Source organism: Puntigrus tetrazona, unplaced genomic scaffold (assembly GCF_018831695.1).
Source record: "Puntigrus tetrazona isolate hp1 unplaced genomic scaffold, ASM1883169v1 S000000148, whole genome shotgun sequence".
Lineage (NCBI taxonomy): Eukaryota > Metazoa > Chordata > Actinopteri > Cypriniformes > Cyprinidae > Puntigrus > Puntigrus tetrazona.
Window position 1 is genome coordinate 52,501 of NW_025047824.1, and position 12,476 is coordinate 64,976.

The 12,476-nt window shown below is 38.9% G+C and overlaps 1 protein-coding gene across 3 annotated transcripts in view; it reads left to right on the forward strand.

Moving 5' to 3' along the window:
* Nucleotides 1-10,317, forward strand: part of LOC122332781 (broad substrate specificity ATP-binding cassette transporter ABCG2-like) — a 23,343-nt gene extending 13,026 nt beyond the window's left edge. For all 3 annotated transcript variants that reach the window (XM_043230180.1, XM_043230179.1, XM_043230181.1), the window contains 11 exons: nt 234-391; nt 1,334-1,485; nt 1,562-1,663; nt 2,779-3,029; nt 3,590-3,672; nt 3,836-3,925; nt 5,194-5,318; nt 5,407-5,561; nt 6,320-6,409; nt 6,539-6,612; nt 9,882-10,317. In XM_043230180.1, the coding sequence (XP_043086115.1) occupies nt 234-391; nt 1,334-1,485; nt 1,562-1,663; nt 2,779-3,029; nt 3,590-3,672; nt 3,836-3,925; nt 5,194-5,318; nt 5,407-5,561; nt 6,320-6,409; nt 6,539-6,612; nt 9,882-10,032 (1,431 nt within the window). In that variant the 3' untranslated portion in view covers nt 10,033-10,317. The remainder of the gene's footprint in view (nt 1-233; nt 392-1,333; nt 1,486-1,561; nt 1,664-2,778; nt 3,030-3,589; nt 3,673-3,835; nt 3,926-5,193; nt 5,319-5,406; nt 5,562-6,319; nt 6,410-6,538; nt 6,613-9,881) is intronic.
* The last annotated feature ends 2,159 nt before the right edge of the window (nt 10,318-12,476 follow it).

Sequence of the window (12,476 nt, forward strand, 5' to 3'; positions counted from 1 at the left end):
TTTAAATTCCTTGTTTTTATTGTTATTATTTTTTTATGATTATCTCAAATCTTTTTATATGTAAAGCACTTAGAATTGTCATCGGGTATGAAGTGCACTCTATAAATAAACTGTGCCTTTGTGTGTATAAATGTTCTGTTCATTAGTCATTGTTTTATGTGTGTGTGTAAATATTCAGAAAACAATGACTGAATGAATTTGAAGACGGCTGCTCTGATTGGCTGGTTTTACAGGTGGGCACGCAGCTGATTCGTGGTGTTTCGGGTGGAGAGAGGAAGAGGACAAATATCGGCATGGAGCTGATCATTGATCCGCCGGTGCTTTTCCTGGACGAACCGACCACAGGCCTGGACGCCAGCACGGCCAACTCCGTCCTCATGCTGCTCAAGAGGTGCTTTTATACGAAACAGCTCATATTCCACACCTAGACCACAAGACAGACATGTTCACATTTTACAAACAAAACATAACTGTTTGTTCCACCAGAAAGCACTCGAGTCTCATTCAGATTGTCAGCTCAAAATTACTTTTTTTATCCAAATCTTCATAGTCTGAATGGCAATAAGATTTCCATTTCCAGCTACAACCTGTTTCAGTCTGACCGCTCAGATCGGATTTAACACACCATTTTTTTTAAGCCCGAATTAATTTTTCAGCGTGCAAAAATTTTGGACTTTTCGCGCACGTTGATCTTCACTGTTGTTTTTAGCGTAGATAATAATAATGCAAAAAAAATTGCCAAAAATGATGAACGATGCGATGCGATGTTCCCATCTGGATATACAGATCTGGGCCGACAGTCTAAACAAGGCTTTGGTAAATGCATATACTTATTATTGTACAAATATTTGGAAATATATTTAATACATTTCTACATTTTCACCCCGTGCTCTCCCGTAAAGGCTAATATCTAGGTTTGGTTGACATACATGCAGGTCAAAATCACAAATTTTCTTATCATATGCATTTAATTTTAATTAGTTCAACGACTCACGAACGATTCACTCAACAATTCAAACCCCCAAAGTGATTGTGATTCACTTAATTGTGTACAGCGTTACCATGGAAACAGCTATTTTAATGCTCCACAATTCACCTAGTGGTGAAGAATGAATTTACATTTTTCATTCAGACCGACTTGAAAAGATCAAGTGGGCGGCAACATGCGAAAATGCGGCTTGGGTCTGGTTTTCGACTCTTTCTTCATACACTGCGCGCTTTTATATCTACGTCTTGGAGGGATGTTTTCATTCCCGCCGTGCTACACACTGCACGGAAGCTCCATAATTGAGGCACTTTAGCCGTCCCAGGCGTTTAACCTGTGTTTGTTCAGGATGGCGAACAGCGGTCGCACCATCATCCTCTCCATCCATCAGCCGCGGTACTCCATCTACCGGCTGTTCGACAGCCTCACGCTGCTGGTGGGAGGAAGACTGGTGTATCACGGCCCGGCTCAAGACGCCCTGGACTACTTCAGCCAGATCGGTATGAAAACACACACACATACACACATGAAGAGACCTCTCACGTCCTGATACTGATGTGTGTGTGTGTGTGTCAGGATACACCTGTGAACCTCATAACAACCCTGCTGATTTCTTCCTGGACGTCATCAACGGAGACTCCACCGCCGTCGCTCTCAACAAGTTATACGCCAATGAGGGTACGACAGCTTCCCTTCTCCGTGATTGCTTTCTCACAGTATAAAGGCTGATTTGAAGTTTCTTATTGTCAAGAATCACCACAATTGATATGTGTTTTTTATTTAAAGATAGAGAGAGGGGGAGAGGTTGCATGAGACTTTAACATTGTCCATCATTTTAACGGACAGGGTCGTAAAGTTCTTCTCATTAAACGTCATTTTAGTTTCCGTATGCAATTGCTTTTATTTTTGTACACATTTTGTTCAACAGATGGACAGAAACTATGCGTCCCAGAGTAATGCGCAGTACATGATGCGCCTCCCATCCAATGAATTGCAATAGGTCTCAAATTTCAAATTGCAATAGATTACCTTCAAAGACAGAGAATTTTTGATAAATGCAACTACTGATATATAATGAAACACTGACTAGATTCTGGATTTGGGTGTTGGCTCCGGTCAAAAATATAGTTCTTTGTGTCGCGGGACTTAAATGCGTGCCCCCTTCGGTCCTTTCTGTCAGTGTCACTCACCTTTGGACGGATCTGAGACCGTTTGGTTAAATTGATGCAACCTGCAATTGCACAGTGACTCCTATCGAGGTCCCGGTTCTGGAGCAAACCCCGTTGTGAGAGGACTTACCGTCTTTTTTTACCCGTTTACGTGCTTCAGCAGCTACATCAAGAGGAACTTGCTTCGTTCTTCTCACACTGAAGTACGGTAGATCTTCAACGTTGTCAGCCGCCAAGAAAATCAAGCCTTTCCCAGAGAACCACTTTCTCGAGGGTCAGGCCTTTAAAGCTCACTCTACTAGGATTGGAGCATCATCCCAGGCTCTTTTTAAAGAGGTCTCTTTTGGATATCTGGGTTGCAGCTGGGTGGTCCTCCTTGCATATTTTAATCAGGTTTTTGGATGCAGGTTCTAGTTCCTGGTTCATTTTTGTGCCAGATGCCACAGCATTTACACTGTTGCCACTGCGTCATGGCGGCCTGCGAAAGGCTACACATCTGTAACCCATGTTTCCTGAATAGGGAGCGAAACTCTGCCACGCTCCTTCTGTAAATAATCGGTGGAACTGATGGAACGAGATGTCTTGTGTTTGTAAAAATGCTCATAATGTGTTTGTATATGTCAGAACTGGACGAGGAGCAGCTGAGTTCGTCTCTGAAGGGCATCGAGGACCGTTTGGTGGAGGAGTACAAGAACAGCGGCAGCTACAAACAGACCAAAAGCGAGCTGGAGCGAATCGTTCAGGGACAGGACTACAGCTCACGACCCAAATCCAGAACCATCACCTACAGCACGTCCTTCTGCCACCAGTTCAACTGGGTCCTCAAGAGGACCTTCAGGAACCTCATGCTGAACCCTCAGACCTCGTTCGCTCAGGTCAGCGCCACCGTTCAAATCAGGCATTCATCTATCAACCTGAAATATTTAAGCTGAAATTCCTCAATATTTCAGTAATTTTTCAACTCTTTATTATTATTTAAAAATTTGCATTTAATTATATATTTCCATGCATTTATTTGTATTTACATTTTTGATAAAATTCGAATCACTTTTTGTGAGTTTTATTTACTGGTTAGAATAAAATAAAATCTCCTTTTTTAATGTTTTAAGCAAAATAATTTGTGTATTTAATTTTTAATTTTATTATTACAGTTTTTGTTTGTTTTAGATAAATCTAATAACTCTTGCAGGTAAAAATTAAATATTATTTTTAAGTAATTTGTGTTGATTTAAAATGATTATTTTATGAATTAGTACGTTTTCGTTAACTCTTCTCGTAGATTAATAAGAATTCAGTTTGATTCGTTAAATATTCAAAAATATTTGAGGTGAATTTGCTGTTTAAAATATTTTAGGGGTTATCTTTTTTTTTTTTTTTTTGTCTAAACTGATATTGATGGTAGTATTTCTGTATTAATCTGAGGTTGTTTCTCCAGATCGGTGTGATGATTTTCCTGGCTTTGGTTGTTGGAGCGATATTTTTTGGAGTGGAGAAGAATTCAAGCGGCATTCAGAACAGGTATGAAAACCAGTTCATTCAGAATTGAGTATAATTCAAAAAACCTCCACTGGGTTGTCCACTAACCATAGAGTGTGTGTGTGTGTGTGTGTGTGTGTGTGTGTGTGTGTGTGTGTGTGTGTGTGTGTGTGTGTGTGTGTGTGTGTGTGTGTGTGTGTTTCAGGATGGGCGCGCTCTTCTTCATTACCACCAATCAGTGCTTCAGCGCCGTTTCCTCAGCTGAACTCTTCATCACTGAGAGGAAACTGTTTGTGTAAGTGAACACACACACACACACACACACACACACACACACACACACTTGAGTTGGCAAGTGAGAACCAGTTCTTCCTGAATGAATTCCATTATGTTTGTTTGCATTAATAATTCTTGATTATCTGCTTCTGTTCTGTTCTCATCTCTAACGCAGTTTATCTAAACACTCTATAGGACGTGAAATAACTAATAAATAAATAAAATAACGGTTTGTTCATGGTGGAATTATTTGTTTTGATGCACATATCTAGTGTAGAAACATTGTAACTTTATGTATAATAAATTAAATGTGTGCTTTGTAATTTGGACGCTGTATATAGTTATGGTTTAGTGTGATTATCAAATAATGTGAGATGGTTATTTAGGTTTTTAATATCTTAATATATCTGTTTTGGTATATTCTACAGTACAGTTGTATTATTAGAATTGTAGGTTATTTTTACATTTTAGCTTGTTTTATATTTGTCTTAATTATTGTTGTGTATTTAATATAAAACATTTCAGTGAAATATAATTCCTGCCGTGCAGGTAAATAAAATGTGTCTTTATTTATGTGTTTTATTTAGATTTAGATTTTATAGAGTTGGTGCTATTTTTTTAAAGTTGCTAAAAAGTTGCATCGCATATAATCATGTTTGAGCACTGTACTGGTGTCACTTCAACTTAAACTCTTAACTTTTTAACTTTTAAAAATTAAGTATATTTGTGCATTTTTCAAAACATGTTTCAATCTGAAACTGTGTCTTATTCAAAGGCATAGATCTAAACAAACTGTGCTCCAAATTTAAGGTAGACATCACGTAAAATGTGACAGACAGATTTTATTTTATATTTCATTTTTATGTGAACAGTACCATTGAGAAAGAAAGCCATAAATCTGTTGCGCTCCAAATTTGTCATTCATACTGCAAAATATATATATATATATATATATATATATATATATATATATATATATATATATATATATATATATATATATAAAAGATTTTTCTACCAAATGATTAAAATAGATTTTTTTTGTGTTCACAAATAAAAACCAGAGGGTTAAGAGATTATTTGTGATGATTTTACGAAGATTAGTTTCAAGAATTTTAATTTAATACATTTAAAATTAAATTACATTTTTTTGAATACAACATTTTTCCAAAGTAAAAAAAAGAAAAAGAAAAAAATATTAATTTAATTTGGATATTTTCTGTGTATTCATCTGGGGGAATGATTGTAATTATAATATTTGTTTGATTGTGGTGGGCGTGTCCTCAGGCACGAGTACATCAGCGGATACTACAGAGTCTCGGTCTACTTCCTGTCTAAGATCCTGTCTGACATCCTGACTCTACGCACCATCCCAGCAATCATCTTCAGCTGCGTGGCGTACTTCATGATCGGTCAGACATGCACGGCCTTCATCTTCGCTTCGTTCGCGTTCGTATGATATCAGACGTCGGTTGTGATGCGTTTGTGTTTCCTGTGCAGGACTGAAGGCGACGGCCGAGGCCTTCTTCATCTTCCTGTTCTCCATCATTCTGGTGTCCTACACAGCCACGTCCATGACTCTGGCCATCTCTGCCGATCAGACGGTGGTGGCCATCGCTAACATCTTCATGACCATCAGCTTTGTCTTTATGATGGTGAACAGACACACACACACACACACACACACACGTTTAAACACAAATAATAAAGCAATACACAATGTTGTTTCCCAATCCCCGGAATCTGTCAAAATGCAAGTAATTGTAACAAAATAAGGAAGATTAAACAAAAGCGCATGTTATTTTTTGTTCGATGCTGTCCTGAGTAAGATATTTACATAAAAGATGTTTACATTTTAGTCCACAAGCTAAAAAACAAATATCAGAAATGATTAAAATAACCCCATTCAAAAGTTTGTGAACCCCTAATGCTGTGTGTGTGTGTATACATGGATGATCCTCAACTGTTAAATGGAGCGCTGTTCTTCAGAGAAATCCTCAGTTTTCCAGCATCATTTGAACCCTTTCCAGCAGTGACCGTATGATTCTGAGGTACATCCAGGTAACACACACTGTATTAACTTGAATGTGGTTGTTTTCGGATTAAATGTATTTGACTTAAAATATCTTACACCCAGGACAGTACTAAATAAAAATGGCATGCATTTACTTTTTATTACGTTTGTACTGATTCAGACAGAAGTAAATAAGTATATGCACGTGTGTGTGTTTTATTCATTTCCTTCTGTCTGCCAATCTTGTCACCTCACACTGTCCACACCACATCAGTGTGTTAACAGCGACACCTACTGGTCAAAAACTGATAAACCACTTCGAATTCACCTTAAGATGGAATGAATCTCTCATTGTTGCGTAGCTGTCTAGTGTTTTCTGTAATGTTTCTGTGTGTTCAGATCTTCTCGGGGCTGCTGGTGAATCTCCCCAGTGTCGCGGTCTGGTTAAACTGGTTGAAGTATCTCAGTATTCCTCGTTACGGTCTCGCCGTGAGTCTTCATCCGCATCAGTTTTACTCCCGAAGTCCGCTTATGGAGATTCGGTTTATATATGATTCATGTGTTCACAGTATAACTCATTGTTTTGTTAAATGCTGATGATGACGAATGTTCTTCCAGGCGTTGGAAATCAACGAGTTCACCGACCTTGACTTCTGCGACCCGAGGAACATGAGCGGCGTAGTAACACAAGTGTGAGTATCAGCCTGCGTGAGACTAATAAACAATCAGCTGAAAGGGGTAAAGTCAAGTCAGGTGGGTTTTATTGTTGTTTCTGCTAGATGTGTGGACACGAGATGTTGTGTCTCGCGGGACCGCGGTGCTACATACTGGTTAACCGGTTAACAGTTGCGAAGAAAACAATCAAGCTATACCACAGTTAACCATCTGTACTATACTATACCTAGTTGAGTACACGTACACAAACTGAGACTGTGCAAGAACTTTACTTGAGTACTGCAAATGAGGTTGTGCAGGAGATATACAGCGGGGGAAATAAGTATTTGACACGTCAGCATTTTATCAGTAAGGGGATTTCTAAGTGGGCTATTGACACTAAATTTCCACCAGATGTAGCCAACAAGCCAAGTAATGAATTCACATAAAGAAATCAGAGCATTTAATTATATCAGTTGAGTAATAATAAATAAAGTGGAATGACACAGGGAATAAGTATTGAACACATGAAGATAACAAGGTGCAAAATGGCATAGAAAGCCAGGAGATCACCTGAAATCCGTCAGTATTGATAGAGAAACCCTGCCCCCTATCAGTACTAATTGATATCGGCTGCTTAATGATGGCCTATAAAGGCTTCTCATTATCCAGGAGGCAGACAGGAAAGACTTCATGATGGGCAAAATCAAAGAACTCTCTCAAGATCTTCGCAATCTTATCATTGAAAAGCATTTTGATGGGAATGGTTATAGGTGCATTTCCAGAATGCTGAATGTTCCTGTGAGCACTGTGGGGGCCATAATCCGGAAATGGAAAGAGCACAAGTTCACCATAAACCGGCCACGATCAGGTGCTCCACGTAAGATCCCTGTCCGAGGAGTCCAAAGAATAATCAGGAGAGTTCTCCAAGAGCCAAGAACCACTCGGGCAGAACTTCACTAAACCGCCATGGCATCCATGCACGCTCACCACGCAAGACTCCATTGCTGAACAAAAAGCATGTTGAGGCTCGGTTAAAGTTTGCAAAAGAGCATTTGGAGAAGCCTGTGGATTATTGGGAGACTATAGTAAGGTCAGATGAAAGCAAAATTGAACTTTTTGTCAGTCATTCTACACACCATGTTTGGAGAAGAAATGGCACTGCCCACCACCCCAAGAACACCATACCAACAGTTAAGTTTGGGGGTGGAAGCATCATGGTTTGGGGTTGCTTTTCAGACTGGCAGGTACTGGCAGACTTCATATTATTGAGGGCAGGATGAATGGAGAAATGTACCAGGACATTCTGGAGAAAAATCTGCTGCCATCTACCAGAAAGCTAAAAATGAAAAGAGGGTGGACATTTCAGCAAGACAATGACCCCAAACACAAGGCCAAGGAAACAATGAATGGCCCAGTCAATCACCTGACCTAAATCCCATAGAAAATCTATGGAGAGAACTGAAGATCAAAGTTCATAAAAGAGGTCCAAGGAACCTTAAAGATTTAAAGACCATTTGTGTGAAAGAATGGGCAAGAATCACTCCTGAGCAATGAAGACGACTGGTCTCTCCATACAAGAGGCGTCTAGAAGCTGTAATCACCAACAAAGGCTTTTCTACAAAGTATTAAATAATGTGTGTTCAATACTTATTCCCTGTGTCATTTCACTTTATTTATTATTGCTCAACTTATATAATTTCTTTATGTGAATTCATTACTTGGCTTGTTGGCTACATCTGGTGGAAATTTTGTGTCAATAGCCCACTTAGAAATCCCCTTACTGATAAAATGCTGACGTGTCAAATACTTATTTCCCCCGCTGTATTTGTGCATTAAATTGAGAGAAAAATGGGAAGCAGCACATAGTGCAAACGGATTTTGTAGGTAGACACGTTATCTTGGTAGACTTTGTAGTAGGGAGTGTGTACATAAAGTGTCTAGTGTGCATATAGTGGGATGGGTCCTTTACTATTGGGTGTGTAGTGCACTCAGAATTGCACATCGGAAATGATTCCTGATTTCAGACGAGGACAGGGTGATTGGAGTTAAGGGCTCTCACCGCCTGGGGGAAAATAGCTGGCGGAGCGAGATTTGATGCTCCGGTATCTTCTACCTGATGGCAGGAGCTGGAAGAGGTTGTGGGAGGGGTTGGTGATGCTGGAGGCTTTGCTGGAGCATTGTGCAGGGAAGATGTCCAGGATGGAGGGGACAGGGGCACCCATGATCTTCGCTGTCCGTTGTAGAGTTCCCATACCAGACGGTGATGCAGGTGGTCAGCACACTCTCAGTGGTGCCCCTGTAGAAGGTGGTGAGGATGGGCGGAGGGAGACTTGCCCTTTTTAGCCGGTGGAGAAAGTCAGTAGCGTGAAGAGCAGCAGGCCGAGAACACAGTTTTGAGGGACACCTGTGCTCAGTGTGCTAGTGCGGACGACACGGACCGACGGAAGTCCAGGACCCTGTTGGAGGTATTAAGGCCCAGGAGGTTTAGCTTGTGGATGAGCTGTTGTGGGATTATTGTATTGAATGCTGAGCTGAAGTCAATGAACAGCATTCTTTCTGGTCCCAGTGTTTACACCGTCATCCTGAATAGTATGCAAGATTAGAGTGTGTCCCAAAGCATAGTATGTCCAAAAAGAGTCTGGTCTACTATTTCATGTTCAATAATATTATCCACAATCCATTGCACTTTGGTGAAGGATTCGTGCCCAAAAACACTTCACGAAAGGCAAACTACAAACATGGCAGATGTACGCAACCGACAGTTAAATGGAGAGGGGTTTGAGTTCATGAAAATGTTTAAGCTGCTGAAAAATATGCGTTTATACACGTTATCTTTGTTATTTTTCATTTTCAACAACGTGACATTTTATAAAAATGCTTATTTTCTTTGTTTAAAGTGCCTCTGTTTTGGGTTATGAAAGGTTGATATTTTGGTTTTGGGAGTCCCCAATGCTGACATGCATGCTGGCTCAAAAACACTTTTATATTCTCATAAACGATCTCTCATAAACGATTCGCTCCACTATGAATTTTTCCAAACTCCTCCAGTGATTGGTCGATTTCATTTAAAGCAGTGTTAGTGGCACCTAGTGTGAACAATGAATTTACATTTTCATTCAGACCAACATAAAAAAAGATCAACAAGTGGGCGGGCAATATGCTAATGTTTCATTTTTACCTCAACGTCAAGCGACTTGGGGTTTCGTTTTAAAGCGACACGTTGAATAAATGTAGCTAGCGTAGAAATCCAACATGCAATGATGCTAAACTACTTTTCGTTTGTTGTCGTGGTTTCTCGTTGCAGCTGCTCCACAGGCGAGGACTTTCTGAGCGAACAGGGCATTGATTTCTCAGCCTGGGGTTTGTGGCAGAATCACTTGGCTCTGGGCATCATGACCATCATCTTCCTCACCATCGCTTACCTCAAGCTGCGCTTCATCAAGAAGTTCACCTAAACGCAAGCTCACGTTCTTCCTCACACACTCCGTATGCAGAAGGAAATCATAAACATGAATAGAAATCCTGTCAAACACCGACTCTGCTCAGGTTTATTGTTCTCAGCCTTTCATACCAAAGATTTGTTTCAAGAAAGTGTTTTATTGTTTCTCGTTTCTTCCTGCGGATTATTCAGTAACAGTACAGTAGTTGGGTTTATTGTAAGTTTCATTTGTATATTTTGTTAATATAAAATGCTTTTGTAATTTTTTTTAGGACCGCAAGATTTAATAAAACAAATGCTCTGATTATTTGTGCTGGTGTCTGTTTTTTATTTATTTTTCATTACACACCTGAATTCGATCAGTTAAACCGACTTACAAATATTTATAATATACAAACACACACACACACACACACACACACTCTCTCTCTCTCTCTCTCTCACACACACACACACACTCCTCCTCTCTCTCTCTCTCTCTCTCTCTCACACACACACACACACACACTCTGTGTCATGAAACATTGTTCAAACCTCAGAATTTTATTCTTTCTGAAAGAAATTAAACCTTTTATTCAGTTAAACTGATGATAGATATATAATGTTAGAAAAAATATATATTTTGAATATATGCTGTGCTTTTTTTTAATCAAATAATCCTTAAAAAGTATCATAACTTTCCACAAAAAAAAAAAAAATTGGTAGCAGATTTATTGTCAACACTGATTATTCTACGAAGAATCATGTATCACTTTAGACTGCAGTAACGTCTGAAGGAAATTCAGCTGTTTTTGATGCATGAACATAACTTGCCTGAAAACGGTTTAAAGGGCCGTCTGTACCTTTTGATTAATTACAGACGCAAACGAACATGACCTTCAGATGTTGTGGAAAAAAAATACAGCTTGTACGAATCATATCTTAGGTAATTGTTCAATCAGCTATCAGAAAGACACCGTCCTAGAACAGCTTGTAACCAATGTCACATAAACGTCATACTTTAAACTATGAAATATAAACTTGATATAAATAACTAGGAAACAACTCCAGAGAATTTCTGTAAATATATGCATGAGATGACAGACTCATTTTTTCAAGTAATTTATACCTATAGGCTGATTTTTGTGATATAAATCTCTCAAGAAAACAAGTTATTTGAATATTTCACCAACAGATCAGCAGAAACGCAGTTCTATTATTAAAAAGTTGCTATAAAGCCGCTAATGAAAATACGTCTTTTAACAGTTAATGCTTCTATGGTGTGCTTTAGGAGCCAGCATCTAAAACCAACTGCTTTCGAACAAGGCAAAAAAATGCCATTAGAGTCATTTTTAAAAATAAAACCGACTGTAACATGCATTTCTCATCTTTTATCAATGTCAAAATGAGGATTATTTTTTACGTCGCTAATCAGGGCCAACGACAGCAAAAACCATCCAAAAGACATTTACCAAGCAAATTAATGATAAAATTGCATTTTAATATAATCAGTCCCCCCCACCGGGATTTCACGCACGAATGCACACGTACACCGAGTTTGGTAACACTTTATTTTAAGGTGTTCATATTACACTTAACATTTAGTTAAGTACTTAGTAGTAGCTGTTGAACGTACGTGTTATTGAACTGCCTGTACTTACAGTTTGTAATTATAGATGAAACAGATACACAGCTACTTATGTAACCAAAAGATATATAAGTGCTGCAGACTTTATGCTACGCCATCATTCATGTAGGCACACAGGCATTAGCTGCTTGCTTCATGTGTATCTATACTGTAAACCGAACACTGCGGCTTAGTTTGATTTAGCAGCTTAAATGCGTAACACCTTTACAGCTAGATAATATTAGACAAAGGCCGGGTATATATGAGTAACAGTATCTACATAATTAAAAAGGCAATTGCATGGTGTCCCATAACTTAGTTGCATGTAGAGTACATTTAGTTTCGCACTTATATGGATTACGATTCGTTTTGTTTTTACATCAAAAACAATGAGCGCAATGTAGCCATATTGTAAGTTGAAAATGAATAAAATAAATTAACGTAAGGGAAGGGCCAACAATGTGATTGTAAATTACAATTACATATATTTTTAAGAAATGTAGGTACAACGTAAAAGCATGCATGTAAACGGTAAGTGCATTGATTAATTTAAATGTAAGGACATAGTAATTAAAGACACCTAATATAAACTGCTTGCTTTTTGGGGGGTATATATTAAAAAAAGCAAGAGTCATAAAGACACTCTTTAACCTATATGTCACGAGAAGAGGTAAATCCGGCCCTGCTGGTTATGGTAAAGCCTGTGACGAGTGTTTTTTTTGTAGGAAACAAACACACACTCTCTCCTCAGTGAACCCAGACACACTCAGGCCTTACATAACCCACATATGATGCAGATCAGCTCTTCTTCAGGCGTTTCGATCTGTGTTTGACTGAGTCTGTTTCTCGGGGCG